The 25,291-nt window shown below is 33.2% G+C and overlaps 1 protein-coding gene across 2 annotated transcripts; it reads left to right on the top strand.

The window, feature by feature from the left end:
* Positions 1–108: 108 nt before the first annotated feature.
* Positions 109–24,032, top strand: LOC149729523 (nitric oxide synthase 1-like). 2 transcript variants are annotated; one of them, XM_089886707.1, is made up of 31 exons: positions 109–280; positions 848–958; positions 1,427–1,603; positions 1,984–2,182; positions 4,538–4,694; positions 5,093–5,241; positions 5,574–5,736; positions 5,820–5,911; positions 6,167–6,308; positions 9,878–9,943; positions 12,860–13,005; positions 13,494–13,665; positions 14,077–14,178; positions 14,687–14,881; positions 15,175–15,257; positions 15,483–15,627; positions 15,959–16,063; positions 16,293–16,342; positions 16,596–16,730; positions 16,935–17,109; positions 17,409–17,547; positions 18,256–18,334; positions 18,577–18,686; positions 19,126–19,209; positions 19,462–19,631; positions 19,954–20,164; positions 21,119–21,206; positions 22,130–22,251; positions 22,438–22,586; positions 22,743–22,937; positions 23,331–24,032. In XM_089886707.1, the coding sequence occupies exons 1-31, from the start codon at positions 145–147 to the stop codon at positions 23,442–23,444; spliced, it is 4,161 nt and encodes a 1,386-aa protein (XP_089742833.1). In that variant the 5' UTR covers positions 109–144; the 3' UTR covers positions 23,445–24,032. The 2 variants fall into 2 exon arrangements, with proteins under 2 accessions (XP_089742833.1, XP_089742834.1); XM_089886708.1 differs by lacking the exon at positions 9,878–9,943 and having other exon boundaries at positions 110–280.
* The last annotated feature ends 1,259 nt before the right edge of the window (positions 24,033–25,291 follow it).

Genomic DNA, 25,291 nt, shown 5'->3' with positions numbered 1-25,291 from the left:
ATTTTAGCAGCTATTAGCTGTTTTGAATATTCTATATGAGTAATTTAGTTCTGCATAATTTATTTGTAAACTGTACACACTTTGTCGCACGTTTGTAGCGTATTGCTACTGGCGTTGTCCAGGTTTTGTTGGTCGGCGTTCAAAATGGGGAAAAATAAGTTTGATTTTACGGCAAACGCTATTTCTGTGGTGCTGACGAAAAGACACAAAACTGGGTTAGGATTTCTTGTGAGAGAAAGACAGATTAAACCCAAAGTTGAAGTTATGGAACTAGTTGAAGGTAATTTATTGAAGTTCTTAAACAGCGTGTAACAAAGAATTTTTGACAAAGCATTATTCTGATATATGACGCCATAACTATGACGTTTTAATGAGTTTATGATGGAGGGTAACCAGCTGTAAACGTTGTTTTATATATTTGTTTATAATGCGGCAGATGTTTTTATATTCCACCGCAATATGACGTTGCACTTAATATCTGTTATTATGATAAACGATAAGTTCAAATATTCACTAAATAATTTTCGAGTGTGTATAAATATTGACAGGTGTAGTTCCGCCGCCCATAATTGAGCAGTATAATTCTTTGTATTCAATAACTCCTATATGCTTTCCAAAATGTCGTTTCTGCCTTATGTATATGCCCTTTGGCGTAAGACATTTCGCTATTTTAACCCGGTGGTCACTTATGTTGTTTAAGTTATCAGCCATAAAGAACCAACAGTCCACGAACTTGAATGAGCTTGTGAGCGGACACGATGTGTATATAAAGCAAAACAACTACCATTTTCCGCTACACGAGAGTAAAACAAATTTTCATTTATTCCATGTTGTATTTTTCCGCTAGATGGCTCGGCGTTCCACAGTTGTTTGATCCAAGCTGGTGACGTCATACTAGCTGTAAACGGGGTAGATCTTACCACGACGAGCTATAGAGAAAGTTTAAAAACTTTAAGAGGTAATTGCAAGGGTTTTGTACATACTACCAATAAACTCGTTGTTCAAACATGACAATTCATAACTTTTATAGGGGTGTGGTAGGTGGTTTTAATAAATAGTTTTAAAGAATGGTAGCTGTAAAAGTTAAAACAAACGCCCGTCTTTATAACTTGTGTTCGTCCTGTAGTCGTTTTAATTTATAATCGAATGCTACCAAATTTGCTAAATCTAAAACTTTGCAATGTACAGTTTTATTATGGATCTGTTATTTATATTTGATCTTTTAAAGTATCGTAAAATAACGATATTAGATTAAAATACACTAGAAAGCCCTAAACTTTTTTCGAGATGTAATTATTGCGAACTTTGGTTTATAAGCTTTTAATGTACCAAAATCATATTTCACTAACGTTGCTTATATTCGTAATACTATATATACCACGATTAATCAATTATTAACACATAAAGCACAATTTTGTTTAAACAGCCATCCCGGTTGGAGGAAAGGCCGTTCTAATTATTAAGGGCCCAGAAGGAATTCAAACACATCTGCAAACAACATTTACAAGGGAGGGCCAGCCACGAACTGTTAGAATAAGCCATCCCAACCCCAATCCCCCCATAACACCGTTCCATTCAGCAAAACGGCCTGACAAATTATCAGGTGCTCTTACATGTATTTTTCGTAGTTACAATTTGGTATAGTATTATGTGTTATGATTCTCTAGTTCATATAGTGTGTTAGCTTTCATAAAGTACCGTAGGGTAAGATAGCGCTAGCACATAGATTTCCTATTTCCCGATTGGTTTTAAACAACTAACAATGGCCTTTTAGAGTCACGGGCTACAGTTATATAACTAAATATTACTTGTTTACCATCAACTGGGACAAGAAAACATAATAAAAACATGTCTCATCTCACCCCGCTCCACTATACATTATAACAGACACTGCTACATTGTCGTTTATGCTTCTGCTGTGCTGGTTGTTGATAAAGGAAAAAAGTACAAACCAGAACTATAATTAATTTGCATTGGTAACAGGCGGCTTAAGAGAATTGCCAAGTGTCACCAATAGAGACGATAATATGATCAAGTCTACTCAATTAGTAGAAACGTCACAATTGTCATGTTCTCCTAGCCAAAACAAGCGCTCTATTGATTTCCAATTACTACATCATAATCGAATAAAACCACCAATTTGCGATGTACCAACTGATAAACAATCACCGGAAAATACTGGGTAAGCCTGCTTTATAACTGTTTAAAGGTTACTTTAAATTTGGTGATTGAACTTCGGGCAAGTTTAAAACGTTGGTCGTAAAGTTCAACTCAACCAGCTGTGTGTTAACATTCATGGTCTGTTTATCTACGGCAAAATCTTTGATTTATTCATTAGTAACAATGCGCGCGAGTATACTTTATTTGGCATGTCACGTGTATGGATATATCATAATAAGATAGGCTGCTCGCGCTTAATCAAAATTAGTTTTTTAGCCAAAGGAGCAAAATTGTCTCTCAGGAGGGCTGCAGTTTAATGTGTTGATCCATTAGACATGAGTTAGAAAAATAAAGCTTTGACACAAAGTTAGCGCCTTGTTCGACCATTTAGACTTTACAAATATATTAGTTTTAGTGGTATTACATTTGATTAGACATCGCCAATACTGAAGAAAGGAGGTAATTTGCATGCATTATTTAGCTACAATAAAAAGAAGTTAATATAAAAGCGTTTCCAGTTTGATTTGTTTACTGTGTTAATAAAGTATAAGTGGCACTTAAGTTGGACAAGAGTGTGCGGATAAACAAGAATGACGAAAATATGATGAAATGTAATTCTTCTAAAACTTGACATTATTGTACGCGATAATAAATAGAACTGGCTTATTTTAAGTCTATGTTAACATGTTGTCTAAATTTATACTGACTGTCGGTCACTGTATTAACATTCGTTCTAAGTTTTCAGCAGTTGCATTCTAAAAAAGATGTTGTAAAATGTAAGGCGCTTGACTTAAAAGCTCGCGTCACGTTTTGATGACGTCACAATAGTATCTCTTAAACTCGCGTTTCCGTGATACGTAAGAAACAGAAATTGAAGTGAACTGTATAAAATTTTCATATTTATAACGTTTCCGAGTATATATAAGGTTGTATTAGGCATTGCAGCGCAGATAGGGCAATACCAAGTAAATTTTGTTTTTAGTCTTTATGCAATTGGTTATAGGCAATTAAGGTAGTCTTGCCAATGGTACATAACCGAGATTTTTCGTAACAATTCAACCAAAACCTATGTTTTGTAACGCTGTTGCCTTGTATGCCTTTCTTTAGTAAAGCAAATTTATGACGAAGTTTACTTGCGTGCTTGAATAGCGAATAGACAATACGTTATAAAGGCCGTTTATTAAACCGCAAACAAAGATGAGATATATATGGCGGCCAACATGCCAAATGAAATTGCTATAACCGTTATACATTTACTAAACCCATAATGTTCCAAGTACACCTTATTTGAACTACAGAGGTTAGGGCAGTTACTCTACATCGGTTAGCAAGAATTTAGTTTAAGAGCTTGATATACAGGGTTGTGTTACGGCTTGCTTTTTGGCAGTTTAGGGAAAAGTGTTACTATATGTACGCCAACTATTTCAAAATTGAACCTTTGGGTTAACGCTAATGGCAGGTACTGTTTGCAGTAAACCGAACTGCTTCTCTTTCAGATTGAAACGTTACCATATAGTTACTTCCATCACGTAGATATTCCGCATTTATAAGCAAATAATAGCTGTCTATGGGGGTCGTGAGGACACAGTTTTATAATTCTTTGAATGTTTACTAGCTAATGGGACGAGAAAATAAAATGAAAAAGTTTCCTATCTTCTTCCGACCTCCTATATAATATAACATAAACTTAAACTGATATATATTCCATGAAAAATACAGTTGTTTATGAATTTATAATCTAAGCTGTAAAAGTCACGCAAATGTTACAATCACGGTGATATTTTACCGTTGTGTTTGTTTCGGAAGGACCCGCTGTGGTTAACGACAACTCCTTCGCCTTTATACATTTGGCCCTGGGCCCCTGTGTACAGATTATCTGATGTCATTGAAGTGTTTGCTAGTATGTTTAATTATTTTTAAATTGTTCAAGTGGTTTTTATAAAGCACAGTTACTGCGTTACTCGGACTGTTGGTTTTTCAGGGCCCGACAGACCGCCAGTGTCGGTTAGTTTTTGACTGTATTATAAAGTGTGTAAGAGACAGTGCACGATTTTTGCTGTTTCGGCGCTAACACAGGTTTTGCTATTTTACGTTCAAAATCGAAGCACATGCTTTTTAGAATAGCGCATACTTAGCTTATTGCAAGTAAAAGTAAATAAATAGATACACAGCACAGTATAAAGTGTGGTTCAAATTTAGTTTAGTTTTGTGTTAGAAATGATACGCACTGCCGAGCTTACAAGTTTTTTTTGTTTTTTCGGTCCCAAAACGCTGTTCGTTTGTCATGGTAGCAGACTTGTAGCAGACAACCCTGCATTTCGTGTATGTGGATATAACATTATAGCCGGAACGAGATAACATATCTTAGCTTTCACAGAACTGTTGATAAAGATACGAATACTCGAAACAAAGTCGCTTTAACACCTGTGTCAGAAATGCTTCAGATTCCGAACAACAAACAGGAGTTTGCGAATCTCAAAAATTGGGAGACGGATCAAAACCACAGAGAAACACTTTATTTAAAAGCATGCCCGGTAGGATAGTATATATACCGAAACGGCATTTTTAAAAGATATTTCAGTCGTATGTTATATATAAATAACATTACCTGAGTGTTGGGCTCTATGTAGATGTTTGACATTCTGCATAAGCATGATATGCATGTATACAATATGTATATGGCTGCTTGGGACATCGTTACTCCTACCACGTGAACTATATACTAGAAACTGTATTAATTTAACAGTGTACTAACACAACTTGTGTTTCGTTAACGAAAAAATAGCGAAAAAGATAAGGTATAACTAATAGGAACAATCATGCTGGAAAGATGTTATGTTTTTTAGGCCTACGGGTAAATTATTTTATAGTTCCTGTTTTCTACAGCTACTCAATCGTGTACGGTTACCATTTACGTAAATATTTGTTTTAGATAAATCACTGCGCTCCTAAGAAATGCAATGGCAGCCTCATGCAACCAAGCAACATGGTATGTGACCCCAGAGATGGAAAACCGAGTGTCGAATCTGTAAGAAAACTGGCCAAAGATTTTATAGACCAGTACTTCGCTTCAATGAAAAGGTGAGACCCTGGATTTTGTGTATGTACACATGTATATACTGTCAAATATGCTATAGTGGGTTTTTGCTTTACTGGCACTTGAATAACAGAAACAAACCGGTTTAAAACTGCTTTTACTTTTTGAAAGCTTAACCTTCACGCATCAACAAATTAGTCTCCGCAGATTTAAATCGAGAGAAACCGTTTTATAAACTAACTCCAGTCACGAGTTTTGGCCTAGCTCTAAACACCAACATTTGAAACGATACAAGAGGTTTAGAACATATCATCTTATTCAAACCTACTTTAAAGATAAGCGATGATTTGAGAAAATGTTATCATTTTTTCAAAAGGAACGACTCGGAAGCGCACGGTGCTCGATTGGATGAAGTAATGAACTCAATTGACTCTACGGGAACTTACGAACTTACCAAAAACGAGTTGATATTTGGAGCAAAAACAGCCTGGAGGAATGCACCGCGGTGCATCGGTCGTATTCAGTGGAACAAGTTACATGTATGCTTCATGACGTCATATATGTATTATAATTTTGTATTTATTAACCTTTGGGGGTAATTTAATAAACAAATACTTGCAAGGTATTCGACTGCCGAAAAGTGACTAGTACGTACGAGATGTTTGAAGCAATATGCTCCCATCTAAAATACGCGACGAACAAAGGAAATATCAGGTATTGTTGAACTGTGTAATACGAGACGACCGCCTTACCACGTAATTGGCGTCAAGCCCCTAATACATAGATATTTGACTGATATTGTGTAATTATATGAGATTTGTGCCTAAAGCCTTATACAATCCAAAATTACGCTTCGAGTTTAAGGTTCGTGACAGATTTATTAATCTAGAATAATCGGTCTGAAATTTCTTGTAAATTTTGATTAAATATCCTTTCTATGTTTTTATTTTGGCTTAATGTTTGATTTAGATCATGCATCACTTTTTTCCCGCCGAGAAATGACGTCAAAACTGAGTTTCGTGTCTGGAACTCGCAGCTAATAAGATACGCTTGCTACAGACAGGAAGACGGTAGCTTGGTCGGTGATCCTGCAAATTTGGAACTGACTGAGGTAAAACAATCTGAGAGTTCTGGTATAAAGCATAATCTAGTCATGGTATATAATAGGGTGGGGGCAGATGGGACACCTTTATCACACAATATCCGAATATTCCTATCGTGTTTTAAACAATAAACAACAAAATCGGAGTTGCAAAGAAACGGTTTCGTATGTTCTTTGTTTAATACTGAAGGAGACAGAAAATAGATTGAACAGATGTCTGATCTTGCCCCACCCTACTATACATTGTAAGGAATCATGTCGGAATCTAGTAAGCATTTTGAAAAGAATTATCACTGCTAAGTCAAACACACCGACATTGACGTTGCTAAAATGTTAACGTAAGGCGTTAAACATTGTCCAGATAAGCTATGCCTGTTCGGGATCTTGTATCTCGGTGACGTAGCTGCTACTTACAATCCGCAAATAAACCATGGGATATGTTTATTGCCATTTTTACTAAAGTAGGGTGGGGGAAGATGGGAAACTTTGTCAGACGAGACTTTTTTTTATTTTCTGTTTACGAACATCTATTTAATGGTAATCAGAAAAAAATATGTTTAATAGTAACAGTATTTTTTGAAAGGGTAAAATACGAAATAGTAAGGTGCTAACTTTGAATGCTCGCTAAATCTTGGTAAAGCCGATGACATTTTGTAGTTTGCGAGTGTAAACGATTAAACTAGTTTTATAGCTTTATAAAAAAACTAGAATATTTTGTGGAATTTGTCGAATAAAACTAGTTTTAGTTTTGGGAAAAAAATGAGATATAAACATAAGGAAAACAGTCAGGGATCAATTTGGCTTTAATTAGGAATGAAAAACAAAACAATATCGTTTTAAGGGTATACATATAACGTTTACAGGTAGGTTAGTTGTAAGTTGCAGAATACTCTTAATATAAAAATATCTTAAATTTGTGTCTCATCTTCCCCCACATTGCAGTTTTGTAGGTTTTTATTGCCAAACTTTGATATTTCTGCTTTTAATTCAATAATTTATGCCTCCAGGGTTAATATAGTATACGGATACAATAACTAGATAATATATGAAAAATACATTCGAAATTTAGTCACTTGTACTGGAATATAACCTATATATGTCCGAAAAAAAGTGTACCAATACGCAATTCGTAGCAAAAATGTTAACTTTGTTAACATGTATTACCAATTTTTCTTCATTACATATGCATTTGTAGGATCCAATAATTATCAATTGGTGTTCGAACAATACCTATCACCGTTCAAACAATACCTGTTTTTCATACTGTATAGATAACAAGTCAAAAACCATATAGCATTAGAGCAAGAAAAAGAATATTTAAACCTGATTTTCAATGCGTTTAATATTATTTCGTGGTATTAACGAGTATTTCTCATAAAAAATCATTTATTAATTAAAGTAACAAGGGTTTTAAACTGTCTCGTCTTACAATGTGTGTTCTCGATTTGGTAAATTTACATCTGTTGTGCGAATCGCTAAATAACTGCTCGTGTGTTTTAATATATTTTTTAAACTGTTGTCAATTATTAAAAAATGATTTGGTAAGTCGTGGTATCACCCTAAAAACGTCATATATTTTTATTTTGAAAATATTGGACAATATGTACTTAAGTGTCCCATTTTCTCCCACCCTATGGATATAAGGCAATATTATACACAGATGTTTAGCCTATATATTTTTATCTGTTATTTCGCGAGCGGATATGGTATTACCAGTTGTTATACGTAGCCTATATATGTTCAGCAATGTGTCTCCAATATTGATTGCTTGTGGCATATTTTGTCGGCTATTGTGATCTTATACCCGAGTCAATGTTTCGAGCAAGCCCCTTTTGTAAACTATGGATACAATATTTAATTTGTTTCTTATTCGTGACGTAATGTGACGTAAGAATCAATACTTCATACATATCATATTAAATAAATTTCAAAGAAAAAATTAACACGTTATATATGGATGGAAAACGTCAGTACATTCACGGTTCGTTATACCTATTACTCACATTGTCATTTCTCGCAGTGTTATACTCATACATTATTAAACAGAGGTTTTTAATTTATTACCGGTGCTCAAATTAAAAACGCGAAAAAGACATGATTAAACCCGCGATTTAGCAAGTCCAGAACAATTGTATTTTACTAACTGATCTTCGTTGTTTTTATAACATAAATGGTAGGATAGGGCACGCACTTTATTTTTATTCTCGTCACATTTGCTGGTAAAATATTTCAGGAAATAATGGAATCAGGAAATAAAAAATGAATATATGTTACCAGATTTGAATTGTTTGCAACGAAATCGAAACAGTAGATTTTAAAAAATTGATCAGAAGTAAACCGGAATTGAAAAAACCAAACCCTAAAAAGACGATTGAGCAAACGCTATAGGTCTTTGATTTACGTCGTAATGTTTTACAACACGAGTAGTAAAATGCAAGAGTGGAATTCCAAAATCTTAAAACCGAAATTTTGATTGCTTTAGTTGGTTTTGTTTCTTTGTTAAAACTTGTTGCGAAACTTTGTGGTTTGAAATCGAATGAATAAAATACCACCCCTCTGTTACAACGAGCAGCAATTAACGTATTATTTGGATAAAGGGCGACTGAATACTCCCATTACCTCATAAAAAGGTCGCATATGCCATAAATTGTAAAGCAACTCGGTTAAGTCAGTTAAATGCATACGTGACTCTATACGCGTTACCACCTTGCCTTGAGGTTATAATAAAATTTCAAATGAGTTTTTGAGTTTCGTTGCTATGCTTCAATTTTAATGGCCAACGTGTATTATTATTTAAATCGCAATAAAATAATAATACCATTACTCATCACATTACGTACAGCAATACAATAGTAGTACCAGCTGGCATAACACACTTCTTTATGTTTTGAAATGAAAACATGTTGTGTAAAAACTTCAATTCCACCTTTTTGTACACTTTCATTTAAAAAGCAAATGGTGCGCCCGTTTATTTTATGAGTTCATTTCACGATTTGGTGCAGTGTCTGTTGTGACTGTTGCTTATCTAAGGATCCGGTGCCTTGCTTGTAACATATCCGACAATTTGTTTGCTTATCGTTGGTTTACAAACCACTGGGCTGGTAAATTGTATAGTAGTGTCGGGAGAGTTTTTTTTTGTTCGATTTGGTAGTAAACAATTCTCAAACTGCCATAGACCGTAGTTAATTGTTTAAAACATGGTCAGACTTTTTGGATTTTATTTGCTAAAGGTGTCCCCTATTTTCCACCCACTATATATGTTACAATGTCTTTGCTCGTGAAACTCGCCCTATATGCCTTGAGTCGTATGCGCTCCTCCTGCTGCCTTAATCTCCCACGCTAATTACTTTTTTAGTCTCCAACGGAGTAACGTGGAAACGGACGTGGTCAAAGTGTAAAGCGAGTATGTACTGTGTTGTGTTAAGATTCGGACGTTCCTTGTATTTTATGCTGCTTTTACGTTACATTACGATTTTATCCGACCACGGGTGTTTTACGAACCTGGAAACCACAGAAGTGTAACATATATAGAGTTATTCGTCACACGCATGTGTCGTGACCTCTTAGTTTGGGTTTAGATTTCCAGATGCTTGACAGATCAACCAAATCCACTTAATAGCGTGAGAAACATTTTAAGTCTAAAGGTGGGTATTTATTGCGAGTTTTCATTGTTTTAACGATCTGCTAAATGCTATACTGCGGCAATCGTATATAAGCTGTAATATACCTGTTTAACCTGTGGTAAAATTCGTAGTTTTGACACTCTTGGATACTATATATAAAAAATTCACCTATGTAGTTACATGTGCCAACGCCACAGCACAGTTGCTTAGCGCGCCTGCTTGGAACCCAGAAGTAATATGTTCAAGGCTTTTTTATTTCTGTGGGCAAGAGTCGCAAGACACTCAAAGGGGCATACCAACGAAAAATGAAAGTTTGTATATGAATAGGGATGCCGAAATGTGATCTAAAGGTACTGTTCGGCTGTTTCGATAATGCGTGGGATTTCCCATATAAGAACAAAAGACGCAGAAATTTGACCGTTTCTATAGTTTCTAAACTACTGAAGAAAATTCAAATTTTATTTTTGGATTTGGTATAATAAATGCTTCTTCTTTGCGAATATATAAAAAATGGGCCTAAAATAAAAATTTTAATTGTATTATGTTTTAATTTTTCGATTGAACCTAGCTACATACCAGATTATGCTGACTTAGTAATATTTCAAACCTAATGTTCAACACGAAAAACTGACTTTTTATAAAGAAAATGGTACAGCCGGTACCAGTAATACATATTAAACATTTTAAATAAAAAAAACTTAATATTACGCCCGATTTACAATATATAGTAGGGTGGGGGAAAATGGGACACTTTGTCAGACAAGACTTTTTTTTAATTTTCTTTTTACGGACCCTATTTAATGATAATCAGAAAAATAAGGTTACAGAATTATTCGACCGTAGTATCACGACTTTATAAAACGCGCGTCTAAGCTGATTACTGTTTTTAAATATTAAAAAATATATAAAATATAAACAGTATACTTTGAACAGGTAAAAAAAATGCTAAATAATAAGGTGCTATTTTTTAATGCTTGCTAAATCATAGTAAAGCCGAAAATTTTTTTAGTTTGCACGTGTGCGAACGACTAAACTAGTTTCCTAGCTTCAAAAAACAACCTTGAATATTTCGTACAGTTTGATTTTGTCTCGTAAAACTAGTTTTAGTTTTGTAAAAAACACTGAGATATAAGCATGAAGAAAATAGGCAGGGGTCAATATGACTTTAATTTGAGATAAAAACAACAACAAAAATATCGGTTTAACGGTATACATATGAAGTTTACATGAGAAAGAAACTAGCACAGCCTGTTAAACTCGGTAGGTTAACTACAAGTTGCAGAATACTGCTAATGTAAATATATTTCAATTTAGAGTCCCATCTCCCCCCACATTGTAGTTTTGTATGTTTTCATTGCGAAACTTTTAAAGATTTGCTTTTAATTTAGTAATTTATACTTCATGGGATATTCAACTATAAGATACTGATATAATAAAAAGATAATATTTTGAAAATATATTCAAAATTTGGTCATTCGCACGAAATTTGGTCATTTGCGGTGATAATTTAAAGGGAAGTTGCTTGTGCCAAAAACAGATTAGTAATACTCAATTTGTAGCAAAAATAAAAACTATTAATAGTAATAATCAATTTTTTGTTATTACAACTTTATATACACTTATTGGTTACAATATTTATCCATTAATGTTCCAACATTACCCATGGTATGTTCAAACAATACCAATTGTTATGCAATAATATAATGTATAGGTAACATGTTAAAAACTATAGCAGTAAGCTGGAGTAGGGCAAGAAAAAGATTGTTTAGACTTAATTTTTAAAGCGTACAGTATTATTTCGTGTTATTTACGTATATTCCTATTTATAAATACACTTAATAATAAAACTAACAATGATTTTAAACTGTCCCATCTTATCCTGTGTTTTTTTCGAATTTGAAAAAAAATCACCTTTTGTGCGGATCGCTAAATAACTCCTCGTGTGTTTTATTATATTTTATTAAATTGGTGTCAATTAATAAAGGAATGATAAGACTAATTCGTGGTGTTACCCAAAAACCGTCATTTATTTTGATTTTGGAAATATTTGGCAGTATGTGCTTAAGTGTCCCATCTTCCCCCATTGCACTATACAAAACCAGAATTAAAATTTGATTTTTTCGGATTTTTGGAAACTAAAAACGATTATGGTTGAGTTTCTTATGGAAAATCCGATGCATTGCGCCACTGCCATTTTTACTCAAGCGGTTGAATTTGCGGTTTTAAAACTAATTTTTAACCTATAGTTTAAAAGCTGTTTTGTATTTTAAAACTTTGATGGTACCTTTAGATCACATTTGAGCATATCTATCTTATCTATACGAGTTTAGATTATACGTTGGTATGGCCTTTAATGGCAATTGCTTCAACACACTTATGGTTACTAATGAGTTGTCCTAATTATCAGCCACACATAAAAGTGAAAAAAATGACAAAAATTATTACTCACAAAGTGTATAGTTGGTAACTCGTTAGCTGGCACGAGGAGCATGAAACAGAACACTCGTGTTATAACGACTGCCGGCCACGAGAGAATAAAGTAAGTTACATTTTTGTTAGGTAATTGTATGGATCAGAACACCCGTGTTATAATCACTGTTAGAGTTACGTGCACTGTTGATCAGGTTAACGCACCTGCCTCAGTGTTTCGTCTACCCTTACGGGATAAAAGTTTTTGTTCCAATCCAGTGGTCCTTACCAACGTCGGTCCTTACAAGTTGTCTAAATAGTCAGCCATACATTACAAAACAAATATAAAATCCTCCCCAAAATATTATCTACAAATTACATACGTGGTAATTTGTAACCAGACAGAGGTTTATAAAGCATAACAGTAAAGGGAGTTTCGTGTGAAATAAAGTATATAAGACAGAACATTCGTTGCCACGCAAGGATAAATAAATTTTATTTATTCAGTTAGTTTTACTCCTATTTTAGCTGTGCGAACGTTTGGGTTGGAAAGGTAAAGGTGGAAGGTTTGATCTTCTTCCACTGCTGCTACAAGCAAACGGTGAGGATCCTGAACTTTATGAACTTCCATCTAATCTTGTGCTTGAAGTTAAACTTCGACACCCTGACGCTGGGTAAGTCATATGAACTTAGTTATACATATTAGTTCCTGTGAACTGAGATGGATACCATGAGCAAAAATCGTATATTTACCTATCGCGTTTTTACTAATTAACAACGCCCTTTTAGATTTGTGAGGATATATGTTTCTGTAAATATTACTTCTTTACTGCCGATTAGGAAGATGCAGGAGAATATAAACATTGTCCAACTTACTATATGTCTCATGTGATGTTAATTGAGATACATTGGTGGTGTCTTGTGGATGTATAAAATCATAAAAGTTATACAGTAAAAGTAAATTAAATAACCCTATCTTCGCAGCTATAAAAAGTCGTTGTTTATGGTTAAAAACACAACAAGGACATATGAGATATAATGTGCTAATGGTATCTATCTGACCATCTCATTTGTGAAATCTGTCAAAAAGTGAAAACTTACAGTTATTTTTTAACAAAGAAAAATTTAATTAAACCTTAACCGTTAAGTCTTAAATTTTCAGGCAGGAATGGCTTGAAAAGATGAACTTGAAATGGTATGCTGTGCCTGCAGTGAGCAACATAATGCTTAACATTGGTGGGGTGGAATTTCCTGGTGTGCCCTTTAATGGATGGTTTATGGGAACAGAAATAGGAAGAGATTTATTGGATACAGCGAGATATAATTTGATTCTTGTAAGTTGTTGAACCGTTTATTATTTATCGTGCATTCGAGGTTGTTATATATATATATGGTACTAGGTTCTAGGTTAGCTTAAGATATTCTATGTTTTCATTCTATTTTATCATTTTATTTGGTAGTAAAGAAACAATACTTACAGAACTATATATCTGTATCCTTGCGACTTCAAAAAACAAAGGTTTTTGTTAAAAACAGTTTTAGAAAATATGATAGTTTGTTTGCCAAGGTATCCATTTTACCCCAGAAAACTATATCAAATAATTTTATTTTAAATTATTGCCACCGGCATCAGACATAATGTATTTTAATTAAAACTTTTGTTTTACAATGATCAATTTTAAACCTATATATATAAGCAAAATTATTACTAAGTGACTTAATTTTTCCAAACTTTTACCTAACAGCCAGTTGCCGAGGCTATGGGTCTTAATACAAAAAAAACAGCTTCATTATGGAAAGACAAAGCAATTTTGGAGCTGAATATTGCTGTTTTACATAGCTTCCAGGTGGGATAGTAAAATGTTTTCATTGTTTTAGTTTCATTTAAGATCTAAAGCAGTGTTTCTTAAACTGGGATAAATTTACTCCTGGGGGTAAATTCCTCTGTTAGAGGGTAAATCAGCTACCAAAAGAAAAATTATGCCAATTTAAGTAGTTTACCAGACATTAAACAATTTGTTGCTAAAAATGAAGCGCATCCGTCGCATTAAATATAACCGATGTAATTAGTTGCTTTTTAATGAATGAGCGCCATATTACATATTTTGGGTAAATCTGATAAGCATCTTTGTTAAAAGGGTAAAGCATACAAAATAGTTTAAGAACCGCCAATGTAAAGGAACTTTTCTTTACAATTTGACATAATAACTACTTTAAAAATGCTAAATTTTTATATGGTCACAGTTTTTTTATGATTTTCCTTTGTTTATTATTTATAATATGAGTATTTAATTTTTATTCGTTTTATTTTGTTTCCGTTTATTTTTTTTGTTTATTTTTATTTTTATATTTCAGGATGATAACGTTACTATCATGGACCACCATGTCGCAACTGAATCCTTTATGAAACATTTTTCAAATGAAATGAAATTGAGAGGGGGTTGCCCTGGAGATTGGGTGTGGCTAGTTCCCCCAGTATCTGGCAGTGCGACCCCAATTTTTCATCAAGAGATATTGAACTATACGCTTAACCCTGCATGTTTATATCAGGTCAGTCAACTTACTAATTTTGTTGCTTGAATTTGCTCTTTGATAGATTCATTTGTAACTACATGTTGCCTTTGATGGTGTATGTTTTCTATAGATTCCTTACTAATGCAGTACAACGCTTTATTAAATTAGTATTAGGTATTCAAGTACTGAATTTATAAAACTTTTACATGCAAATTCAATTTTTTTGTTGCGACTTTGGAATGACATTCTTACCAAACTCTAGCCATGGACTTCTATTTTAAAGCTGCTTGCTTTAATTGGGTTTTAACGTTAACATATATAAATACCAGCCTGATCCTTGGCACTACTACAAATGGAAAGACTCTGTGATGAAAAAAAGAAAAAATAAACTTCATTTTAAAGAACTGGCAAGGTATATCAAAGTCATTGGTTCAAAGTTATTGTTATTATTCTTACACGCGGTATGGTAGCAGGTTAGCAGCATCGAGCTTTGAACTTTTTCCTGGTTTTGGGCTAATTGGTTAAACCAAAGCCGGCCCGGTATGAACAATATATACTATTTAAAACCACAGCAGCAGTTATTGTGTATTCATGCTCTCCATGTTTTCTTTAAATTAATTCTAAAACTTCCCAACAGATCTGTCCTTATGACATCACGAATGATGACAAAAGCAATGGCAAATCGAATAAAAGCAACAATACTGTACGCGAGTGAGACAGGGAAGTCTTACGCTTATAGTAAATCACTGCAGGAGATCTTTAATCATGCATTTGATGCAAAGGTCAGTGACTGCGTATTCTAAACATTGATTGAACGTGGTAGATATACCCATTATTATGGCATCAGTTTACACACATCATAACCTTTGTCGAGTTACAATATAATGGTCTATTGATTCCTAATATGTCTATTGACCTTAAAGCACGGGTTGCTTCAAATTATGCTTGTTCCAATGTATTAGGTGTTTATACAAACCATGCCCTCATCTATGCTGTTAGTAAATACCAAATTACGGGTATAGCAGCACCCTTTAGGCAAAATCGTGTTGTAATCTATACACTATTTTTATTGAACGGCAATCAATGTCATTTCATGCAACTTTATTTAACCAGGTTGTACCCATGGACCAATATGACATTTGTAACTTGGAATACGAAGCATTAGTCCTTATTGTTACAAGTACATTTGGAAATGGAGATCCACCTGAAAATGGAGAAGTAGGCCTATGTGTATAGTATTTTTTTGTCACCAAAATCATATATTTTTCCCTTATTATTCTGCTAAGACCTGTACAATTTAGAATTTACAAAAATGCGCAGTGTATCTTTACGTGCTCTTAAATATCACCAAATAGAATCACACCTTTATCCATTATTTTTATGTTATTATAAAGTATTTGTACCTTTAATTGTACTGTTTAAATTTATTATTGTTTTTTTTTTTCAGTATTTGGCCCAAGCATTGCAGAAAATAGTGAGAGACAGCAAGGAAGACCAGTATGTACACCATACTAATATTCTAATTTTTATAACGAACAATTCTGTTAAGTGAGGATGATCAGCATTAGAGTTCGTATAATATTTTAAACAAATGTTTTGTAGTAGAATTTGTAGTATTAGCAGAACAACAGTTATCTAAATATACTTTGGTTTAAATGAAAAAAATAAGATACATAAATGTATCTTATTTTTTTGCCTATGTGATTAAAATTTATTTATCTGGGCTTTTATTTATTGAATTGAAACACAGGAAAAAAGCGGAAACAAAGAGACGCTTTCAAAGTGTTGCAACTGCTACTCCTATGTCTAGAAGAGTTTCAACAAAACAAAACTCATTTTCCAATGATATCCAATCCAGCACTCAAGGGGTGCTGGCTAATGTAAAGTAAGTGAGCTTATAAAAGTTAAATTATAACTGTAGTGTAAATGATTACTAATTTATTACACCAAGCAATCTAACCAACGTAGTAAAAGTCAATTACTAAATAATATCTTTAATTTTCTATGGTTTATTGCATGCACTTATACCCTTTCTATTATACTATTATAGTGCTGTATTATTTATGTTTAAGGTTTATTTACTTTTTAGATTTGCTGTGTTTGGTCTTGGGTCTCGTGCATATCCACATTTCTGCGCATTTGCTCATGCAATGGACACATTCTTGGGGGAGCTAGAGGGTGAAAGGTTGATGGAGATTGGGGAGGGAGATGAATTATGTGGACAGGAAGAAAGTTTTCGGAGATGGGCCCAAGAGGTTTTCACTGTATGTTGAGAAAAGTTTCTTAAACTCGTTTTTAAGTATGGTTAATACAGTTTTTATTTTAAGTATGTCTAGTATTAGCAATAAGAATAAGATGTTCTAGAAGCTTTGTAAATGTGCATTGCATGTAGTCCAAAGTTATGTAAAACAGTAAAAAAGACTTAACTATTATGTGTAAATTTGAGTATGGGGATTGTAACTAAAGATGCATGAAATAAAGATAAAGCAACAACCATACACATGAAGTTCCTTAAATAAAAATAAACTGGACAAAAGCAATAAACCATGCTCTTTAATTCTAGTCTGCTTGTGACACATTTTGTTTGCGTGAGCAAGTAAACCTAGAAGATGCAAACGCTTCATTGTCAACCTCTAAGTTTGAGAGAACAGATTTCCGAGTTGTTGTTCATGACAAACAAGTGCAACCTAATGTTATTAAAAGTATGTAACATGGAAATAGTATGTTAAACATAGTAATGTAATAAAAAAGCAACAGCAACAGACTATTTGCATTATTTAATACCGTTACTACTTTTTTCTTTAATAAATATAAAAATAGTGGCAATTTTATTTGTTAAAAAATAACCAATAATTAGTTTGTGAAAACATGAGTAAAAATGACGTCTTAGTCCCCGCGTAAGATTATGAACAAATTTAATTATACCCCTTTTGCATGGTAAAAAGTTAATGCGAATAGCGATCCGCATTAGCTCGTCATATGATAACTCGCTAACGGCGTTATTTTGCATGGTCATTTTGTTTATGCGCGTATCAACATTCAGTAAGCTTATTTTAGCGCAATATTGTTAAATCTAGTTTATAAAATAAGTTTTAACACCTCATGGTGCTATTACCAACTAAATCCTGTAAAAATAATACCCGAAAAAGATTAGGCTATTAAAAGTGAAACTGTACTTCCACCATACTTTTCTTTACTCGCATAATGCGAGTAACAACCAACCTCCTACAGCAGGTAACACGCTTATGACGTTATGCGTGTTAACTTTGTTTTGCGAGTAAATATGCGAGTACTTACGCGCATAAAAGTGACCATGCAAAAGGGTATTAGTCTTGTGAAAAAGTTACAACTGACGTGCATATGTAAGTATGTATATTTCTATAAATCAGAGTTGTATTTGATTGTTGCAGCACTTGGAACGATGCATAGAAAAAAATTATCATCTTGTCGATTAATCAGGCGGAAAAATTTACAATCCGAAGAATCTGGGTATATTAGGATTATAGATTTTGTTGCTTGCTGAAATGTGATCATTACTGATTATATATGTCATTTAATTTATGGGAGTTTTCTATATCATATGTAGATCCTAACAAATGCTTTTTTTTAAATAAGGAAGAAACATAGTCTAAAATGAGTTATAAAAAAATGTTTCATTACAACTATTTTTAATTTAATTTTTTTTTCTGAAATAATTATACCATAATATTTTTTTTTATATTTTTATTTAGTCGTTCCACCATCCTAATCCAACTTGAAACAAAAAATTGTGAAAACTTAAACTTTTGCCCTGGAGATCATCTAGGTATCTATCCACGCAATGATCCAGACTTAGTTAAAGGTAAGAAAAGAACGGCATATAAAGCTGTATCTTGTTTACCATCTCTGTAAATTGCATCACCATTTGCAATCTGCATTTAATTTAATCTTACGGAATTGATGTTTCTATGTACATTTTACCTCCAATTCAATCTTAATTTGTTTTCTTAGTGTAAGTTTAAATAAACTTTATGGTTGGTATAGCAGCGACGCTCCTATGTGACACTTTTACTCAAAAAGATGTTGTCCATATAGCAGTTTTAATGACCACGATTTTGTAGTTTCTGTGCTAATTTCCATTGTTTTCATTAAATTAATCTTAGCTACTGTGTTCTAAAAGATAAACAAAGCATTTGGTATATTATTGCAAGTTTACAACAGTAGAAATTAATTAAATTGGCTGCTGTGAATCTTAGGATTAAATTTTAAGTTTTATTACCAGCATTTTATTTTCATAAAAGAACTTCTTTCAAAAATTCGAGACGCAACTGATGAAAACACTGTTGTTGTGTTGGAAGCTAAGAGAGAAAAAAGAAGCATTATTGGTGATTATTACTTACAAAATTCACTTACAACCAGTAACTTTGTGTGTCTTTCAAATATATATATATACCTAAAATGAATGTAGAATTGGCAATTTTGTTTCACGATCTGACTTCATTTTACTAGGAAAACCAAGTATTTTTAATTTTCCTTTCGCGAGAAATCGGTAATTTATATTTGTTAAGTAGTACGCCTATTCTGTTAGTGAGTATTTCACATGATTGCTTAAATAAAGATACGTGATGTTTCTACAGGCAACTTAAAATACTGGGAAGAAGACACACGACTCCCCCCTTGCACGTTGAACATGGCCTTCTCAAGGTATCTTGATATAACAACACCTCCCACTCCACAACTTCTCAAGTTGTTCTCAGAGTGTGACGTAAACCAAGAGGAAAGCAAGAGACTGGAAGTTTTAAGTCAGGTGATTTGCTTATTCTATTCAAGGGTAGTGTTAAAGTTTTCACCAAACCTTAAGAGTCTTACCTTTCTTTAAGATTAATGATGTTAAAATTTTCAAAACTCGCTGTGATAGTGTTGTTTTTGTTATACAGTAGTACAGTTTTCTGTTAATGCTTTAAACCTGGTGGTGTAAGTATTGTGTAAACCGTGTAACACTGTAGTTTTCTGTTTGCAAGGTGATATGTAGTCAGTTGCTAATTGGAACACTTACTCTTGTGGAACAAAGTGTACCTAACATGAGGAACAGAATATCATGGAATAATATTAAACATGTTTACTACCAGGGACAATCTGAATATGAAGATTGGAAGTTTCTGAACAACCCAAACCTTATTGAAGTTTTAAATCAGTTTCCATCCATTCAACTTGAAGCTGCCCTTCTATTAAAACAACTCCCACTTCTTCAAGCAAGATATTACTCCATTAGCAGTTCACCTGAAATATTTCCTGGTGAAATTCACTGCACCGTTAGTGTAGTAACCTATCATACCAGAGGTAATGTACTGATTTGTAATAACTTACTGTTATGAAGTAATATACTTAGCAGGATTTTTTGTCAATTATTATTATTTTGCAATTACTATTATTGCAACTTGCTTTAAAGAATCTTGAAATAAGTAACATGTCACTTTGGAAAGGATTGCATATTTAATAAAGATTAGTCCATGTGGATTAGTCGGTGAACATACATTAGTAGTCTTTTTCTCTATATTTGAGCTTGGGTGAAGCAAAATAATATAAATATTATAACCTTTTGATGTCATAAGAAATCTTAGATATTTAAATATTTCAAACACAAATAGAGATATAAAAAAAGAATGTATTACAAACTTAATCAGTTTCTGAACGACTTCCGTACACTTTGTACAACATACCTCAGATACCTGTCCTTACATAATTTCATGTACAAAACAGCTTTGTGGAAAAACTGGGGACCAAACTCTAAGTAACACTAGCGAGCACAGTTTGTTAGTGCGCATGCCTCTAACCCTGAAGTAATGGCTTTAAGGCTCGTCGCTGGTAACTTTGTGGGTGCATGTGTCCTTGGGCAAGACACTTAACAGAAATGCCCCAACCCAGTGGTCAATAATGGGTTGTCCAAAATATATTATCACCCACAAAGTTACATAAATGATAACTCGTAAGCTGGCACAAGGTGTACAAAACAAAACATAAGTGTTTTTATAACTGTCTTTTTTAAGCCGTGCAAAGATAAAGCAAGTTACATTCACATTCAACACTTAAATATGCCAAAAGATCATTATGAACTTTCACAACAAAATTGCTCAAAATTTTTTACATTTAACCAAATGGGACCATATGATGATGGATAACCGCACTAATGACGTTTGTGTAACTTGTTGTAGAAAGAATTCCTTTTTGATATGAAGTTGATATTTTCTTTGCAATACTGTAACGTTATGAAACTTTTATCAATTATCCCCCCAGGAGGAACAGGTCCTCTTCATCACGGAGTGTGTTCATCTTATCTTAACTCAATAACTGATGATGAGGAAGTTGCATGTTTTGTTCGCACGTAAGCCCCATGTTATTAAATTATTTGAAAATTTAAGTTTAGACCAAAGTTTGAACCTTTGCTGTGCGTTAATAAAAGTTCTTTTAATATAGCTGCTTTAAAATGAAATACACATGAAAAAGCACTGAGTAACTGTGTAAAAGTTAATCTTTTATTCCCATGTAAGTTTGATGTATGGCTTAGTGCTAAGTGTAAATCATGCAACAGGAAGTATCTTATTCAGCTGTTCTATAAAAGGGTTTAATGTCTGGGTTGCTGGAAAGAGTTGGCCAATCTTTATTTTCTTATGTATACTTAGCGCTTGTAATATTTATATTTAAAACAACATCAATCAAAACACCCATGAATTACAATCGTTTTGTAACATTGAACGACAAGAGTCGTGACACTTTATTCTTACTCTGCTTTAATCGGGCGTAGTGGCTTAGTGGTTTAGGCACTTGCATTGTAGTGGAACAGTGCCGTGTTTAATGCTCACTGCTGTCATTGTGGGCGTATGTGTTCTAGGGCAAAACACCCAACGAACATTGCTTCAACTCAGGAGTCACAAAACAGGATGTCCAAATTAACAGTCATACAAAGAAAAAATTATCCACGAAGTTACACATGTGTTGACTTGTTGTTCAGAGGAGAATAAACATTATGCGAAAGTGTGTTTAAATGTGTCACCAAGTGATGTTCACTTTTGAACGCATGAGGGTGTTGGGTAATGGGCTGAATCTGGCCTAAATCCCAGGTCCTCAAGCCCGAGGATCTTACCGATACAGAATAGAATACTCATGCTTTAAATAAAAGTAATTTTCGATCTCATATGAATGAATCTACTGTGTTCACACAATGTTTTAAGATAGCATACATACACCTCTGCCAAATAAACCACTGTTCATTAACTCAATATATTTTGAAATCTTAATATACTCCAGGGCACCAACCTTTCACCTTCCACTTAAAGACAACATCCCTTGCATTCTGGTTGGACCTGGCACTGGAATTGCTCCGTTTAGAAGTTTCTGGCAACAGAGATTAGCTGAGATAAGAAAAGGAGGTAATGCCAATATGTCCCTAAAAAGTTTAAAAAAGTTTAATGATTTATTTAAGTTTGTGTATAAAAAATACATAGTTTACTATTTGAGTTTAAAAAAATGTTATAATGTGAAATGCATTTTTTACTCCAGAAACATAATGGCAGTATCGGCACCAATATTTTAAGTTAATTCCATACATCTTGTAGCTCACAATGGCTGCACGATGGCGTTGTTGTTCGGATGCAGAAATCCAAATCATGATCACCTCTATAAACAAGAAGTTGCGGCTGCCATGAAAGAAGGAGCCATATCTCATGCTTACACTGCATTTTCAAGGGAAAAGGGTAAACCAAAGGTACTGTTAATAAATTACCTTTGCTTAATATACACATTTACCTTTGTTTACATGTAACTTACAAGATTTTGCAAAGTTTTTATCTTTAATATGTCCTTAATTAAGGTGGCAAACAAAGCCGTTTATTTTTGTTCAATAAATTGTTTGTTTTTTCAGCGATATGTCCAAAATGTGATTATGAGTGAGATTCCAGATTTTGTTTATGACATTGTTCATGAAAAGAAAGGCCATTTTTATGTGTGTGGTGATGTCACAATGGCAACAGAAGTAAACAAAACACTTCTAAAAATCCTTTGTATAAAAGGAGAGATGACAAAAGAAAAAGCTCAGGAGTTTATCAACTCAATGAAGGTAATTATTCAAATAAAACATGGTGTAAAAAATGTTCAAGGAATTTTAGTGACATAAGCTTGAAATACCTATGTAATCATGTTTCTGACTGTATTGCTGTATATATTTCACGATTTGCAACTACGAGTCAATCGAAATACAATCTTTTTGATTAATTGGATGAATAGATTTTTCCATACTAATTAAAATGGTAATTTTGCCAGTATTTTTTATGTCCATTAGTAATTTCAACTAATATGATTTCTGATTCTTATTACTTTATTTAAAAAATAAAAATAAAAAACATTTTAAGTAGACAATAATGATCCATGCTATGCATTGTTTTGCACAAGTATTTTGTTGATTTCTTATTTGACAAATGTGTTCCAAAATAAATGCTATGTTTCATAACAGACGGAAGAGAGGTATCACGAAGATATATTTGGAGTCACGCTTCGTACTTATGAAGTCAACAGAAGTGTGAGACTCAAGGGAAAGGAAAAGAGTGAAAGCCTGTCGCATAAGTGAATCATACGTTTTTGAGAGATTACCACTTGTATTAAAACTTATTTTGAAACCCTTCTTATTAGCAAGCACTTTAAGTTTTGCTTTTATAAGTTTGGTAATTGGTTCTACAACCACCGCATTGGTTTGTATAATATATTAAACACTAAACAAAAACAGTACATAAATTTCTCATTTGTTAATAAAAATTACCTGTAACTCCTAATTTGCATAATAGATGTTTTGGACAAATGTAAATTCCATACTGTAATACTGTTTGTATCACTTTTTTAACTCTTATCACCTGGTAACTATCACACATATTATAAAACCAGTACATGAACCAATACCTAATCCGCTACTGCATCCCCCAGTGGTTCTAAATATTTTTAAAATAATAAAAGGAAACAACAATCTTAGATCATACCACCACCAACATCACTAGAAAAACATGCTTGACTGTACACTAACTGTTATAAAGACCATTTTAATGCTTCTGTTTTATTATTAAATAATATTTGTTACTGCACTAACACAAGTTTTTACATCGTTATCAATTTAATGCCGACCCACTATACCAATTTGTAAAAATATATGTTTTGCCAAATTCCAGTAGAGACTAGAATACTTACCTAACACGATGAGGCATGTGGATGTGACATATCGACATTTGTAGATTACTCTTTTGATTTATAGTGATCAATGTAGACAATGAATTGGTTTGGACTATTAAATTGGCTAGTATAGGTTATTAGGGCGAATAGATTACTGTGTGTTAAATATGCATTTGAGATATTTTTAAAAAGTGTAATGTCCTATCAATATAAAAGTTCTGTTGAAACATTTAATGACCTGATACTTGCATCTGAAGGTTTGTCTCAAAATGTCAGCATAGTAGGTTTGCGACGGTGTTTGTCAATATAATAACGAAGGTGATCCTAGAATACAAAAACTACAGCGGCCTTTTTCGATACCTTCTACTGGTGTTACCAACATAAATTTTGAGCACTGTACTAACTAGACCCCAGCGGTACCAGTTCTAAAATAAAATTTTAACAATTCAAAGCTATGTTAACTATAAATATTAATATTCGTCATAAAAAACTATGCTTAGTTCAAAATAATTTGTGGAGTACAGTCCAAGTTTTACCTCAATTTACTTTTTACATAATATTCTATTGGCTGTTGGGGATTTTTATTGAGATGTTGCAAAAATAAACAGTAGATGTATCCTAAATCTGAATTTTTCAGTTACCTCACAAAATAGTTTAGGTCAAATTGATTACTTCAAATTCAATTAAATTGGGAGTGTATTTGTATAATTAAAAAAATATTCGCCCGGTACCCTTTGTAAAGAATACATTTGTTTTGTGTTTTCTATGGAATTTTACCTTGGTATCTTTATAGATCGCAATAATTTACACTTTTACTACAACATAATAATTCGTGGTTTACAAACCGACTTCCAGGTAACGTATTTTAATGTCGCAACCCCTACATTTTTATAGAATCGACACCACTGCTGTTATATAGTACAATGGGGGAAGATAGGACACACAAATATTTTCAAAATCAAAATAGATGACGTTTTTTTGGTAATACCACGAATTAGTACCATCATTCCTTTATTAATTGACACCAATTTAATAAAATATAATAAATCACACGAGAAGTTATTTAATTTCCCGCACAACAAGTGAAATTTTACAAATTCGAAAACACACAGGATAAGATGGGACAGTTTAAAATCATTGTTAATTTTGATTATTAAGTGTATTTATAAATAGGAATATACGTAAATAACACGAAATAATACTGTACGCTTTGAAAATTAAGTCTAAACAATCTTTTTCTTGCCCTACTCCGGCTTA

This window comes from Ciona robusta, chromosome 10, assembly GCF_009617815.1.
Source record: "Ciona robusta chromosome 10, ASM961781v2".
NCBI classification, from domain to species: Eukaryota; Metazoa; Chordata; class Ascidiacea; order Phlebobranchia; family Cionidae; genus Ciona; species Ciona robusta.
This window is presented reverse-complemented; position numbering and strand designations above follow the sequence as displayed.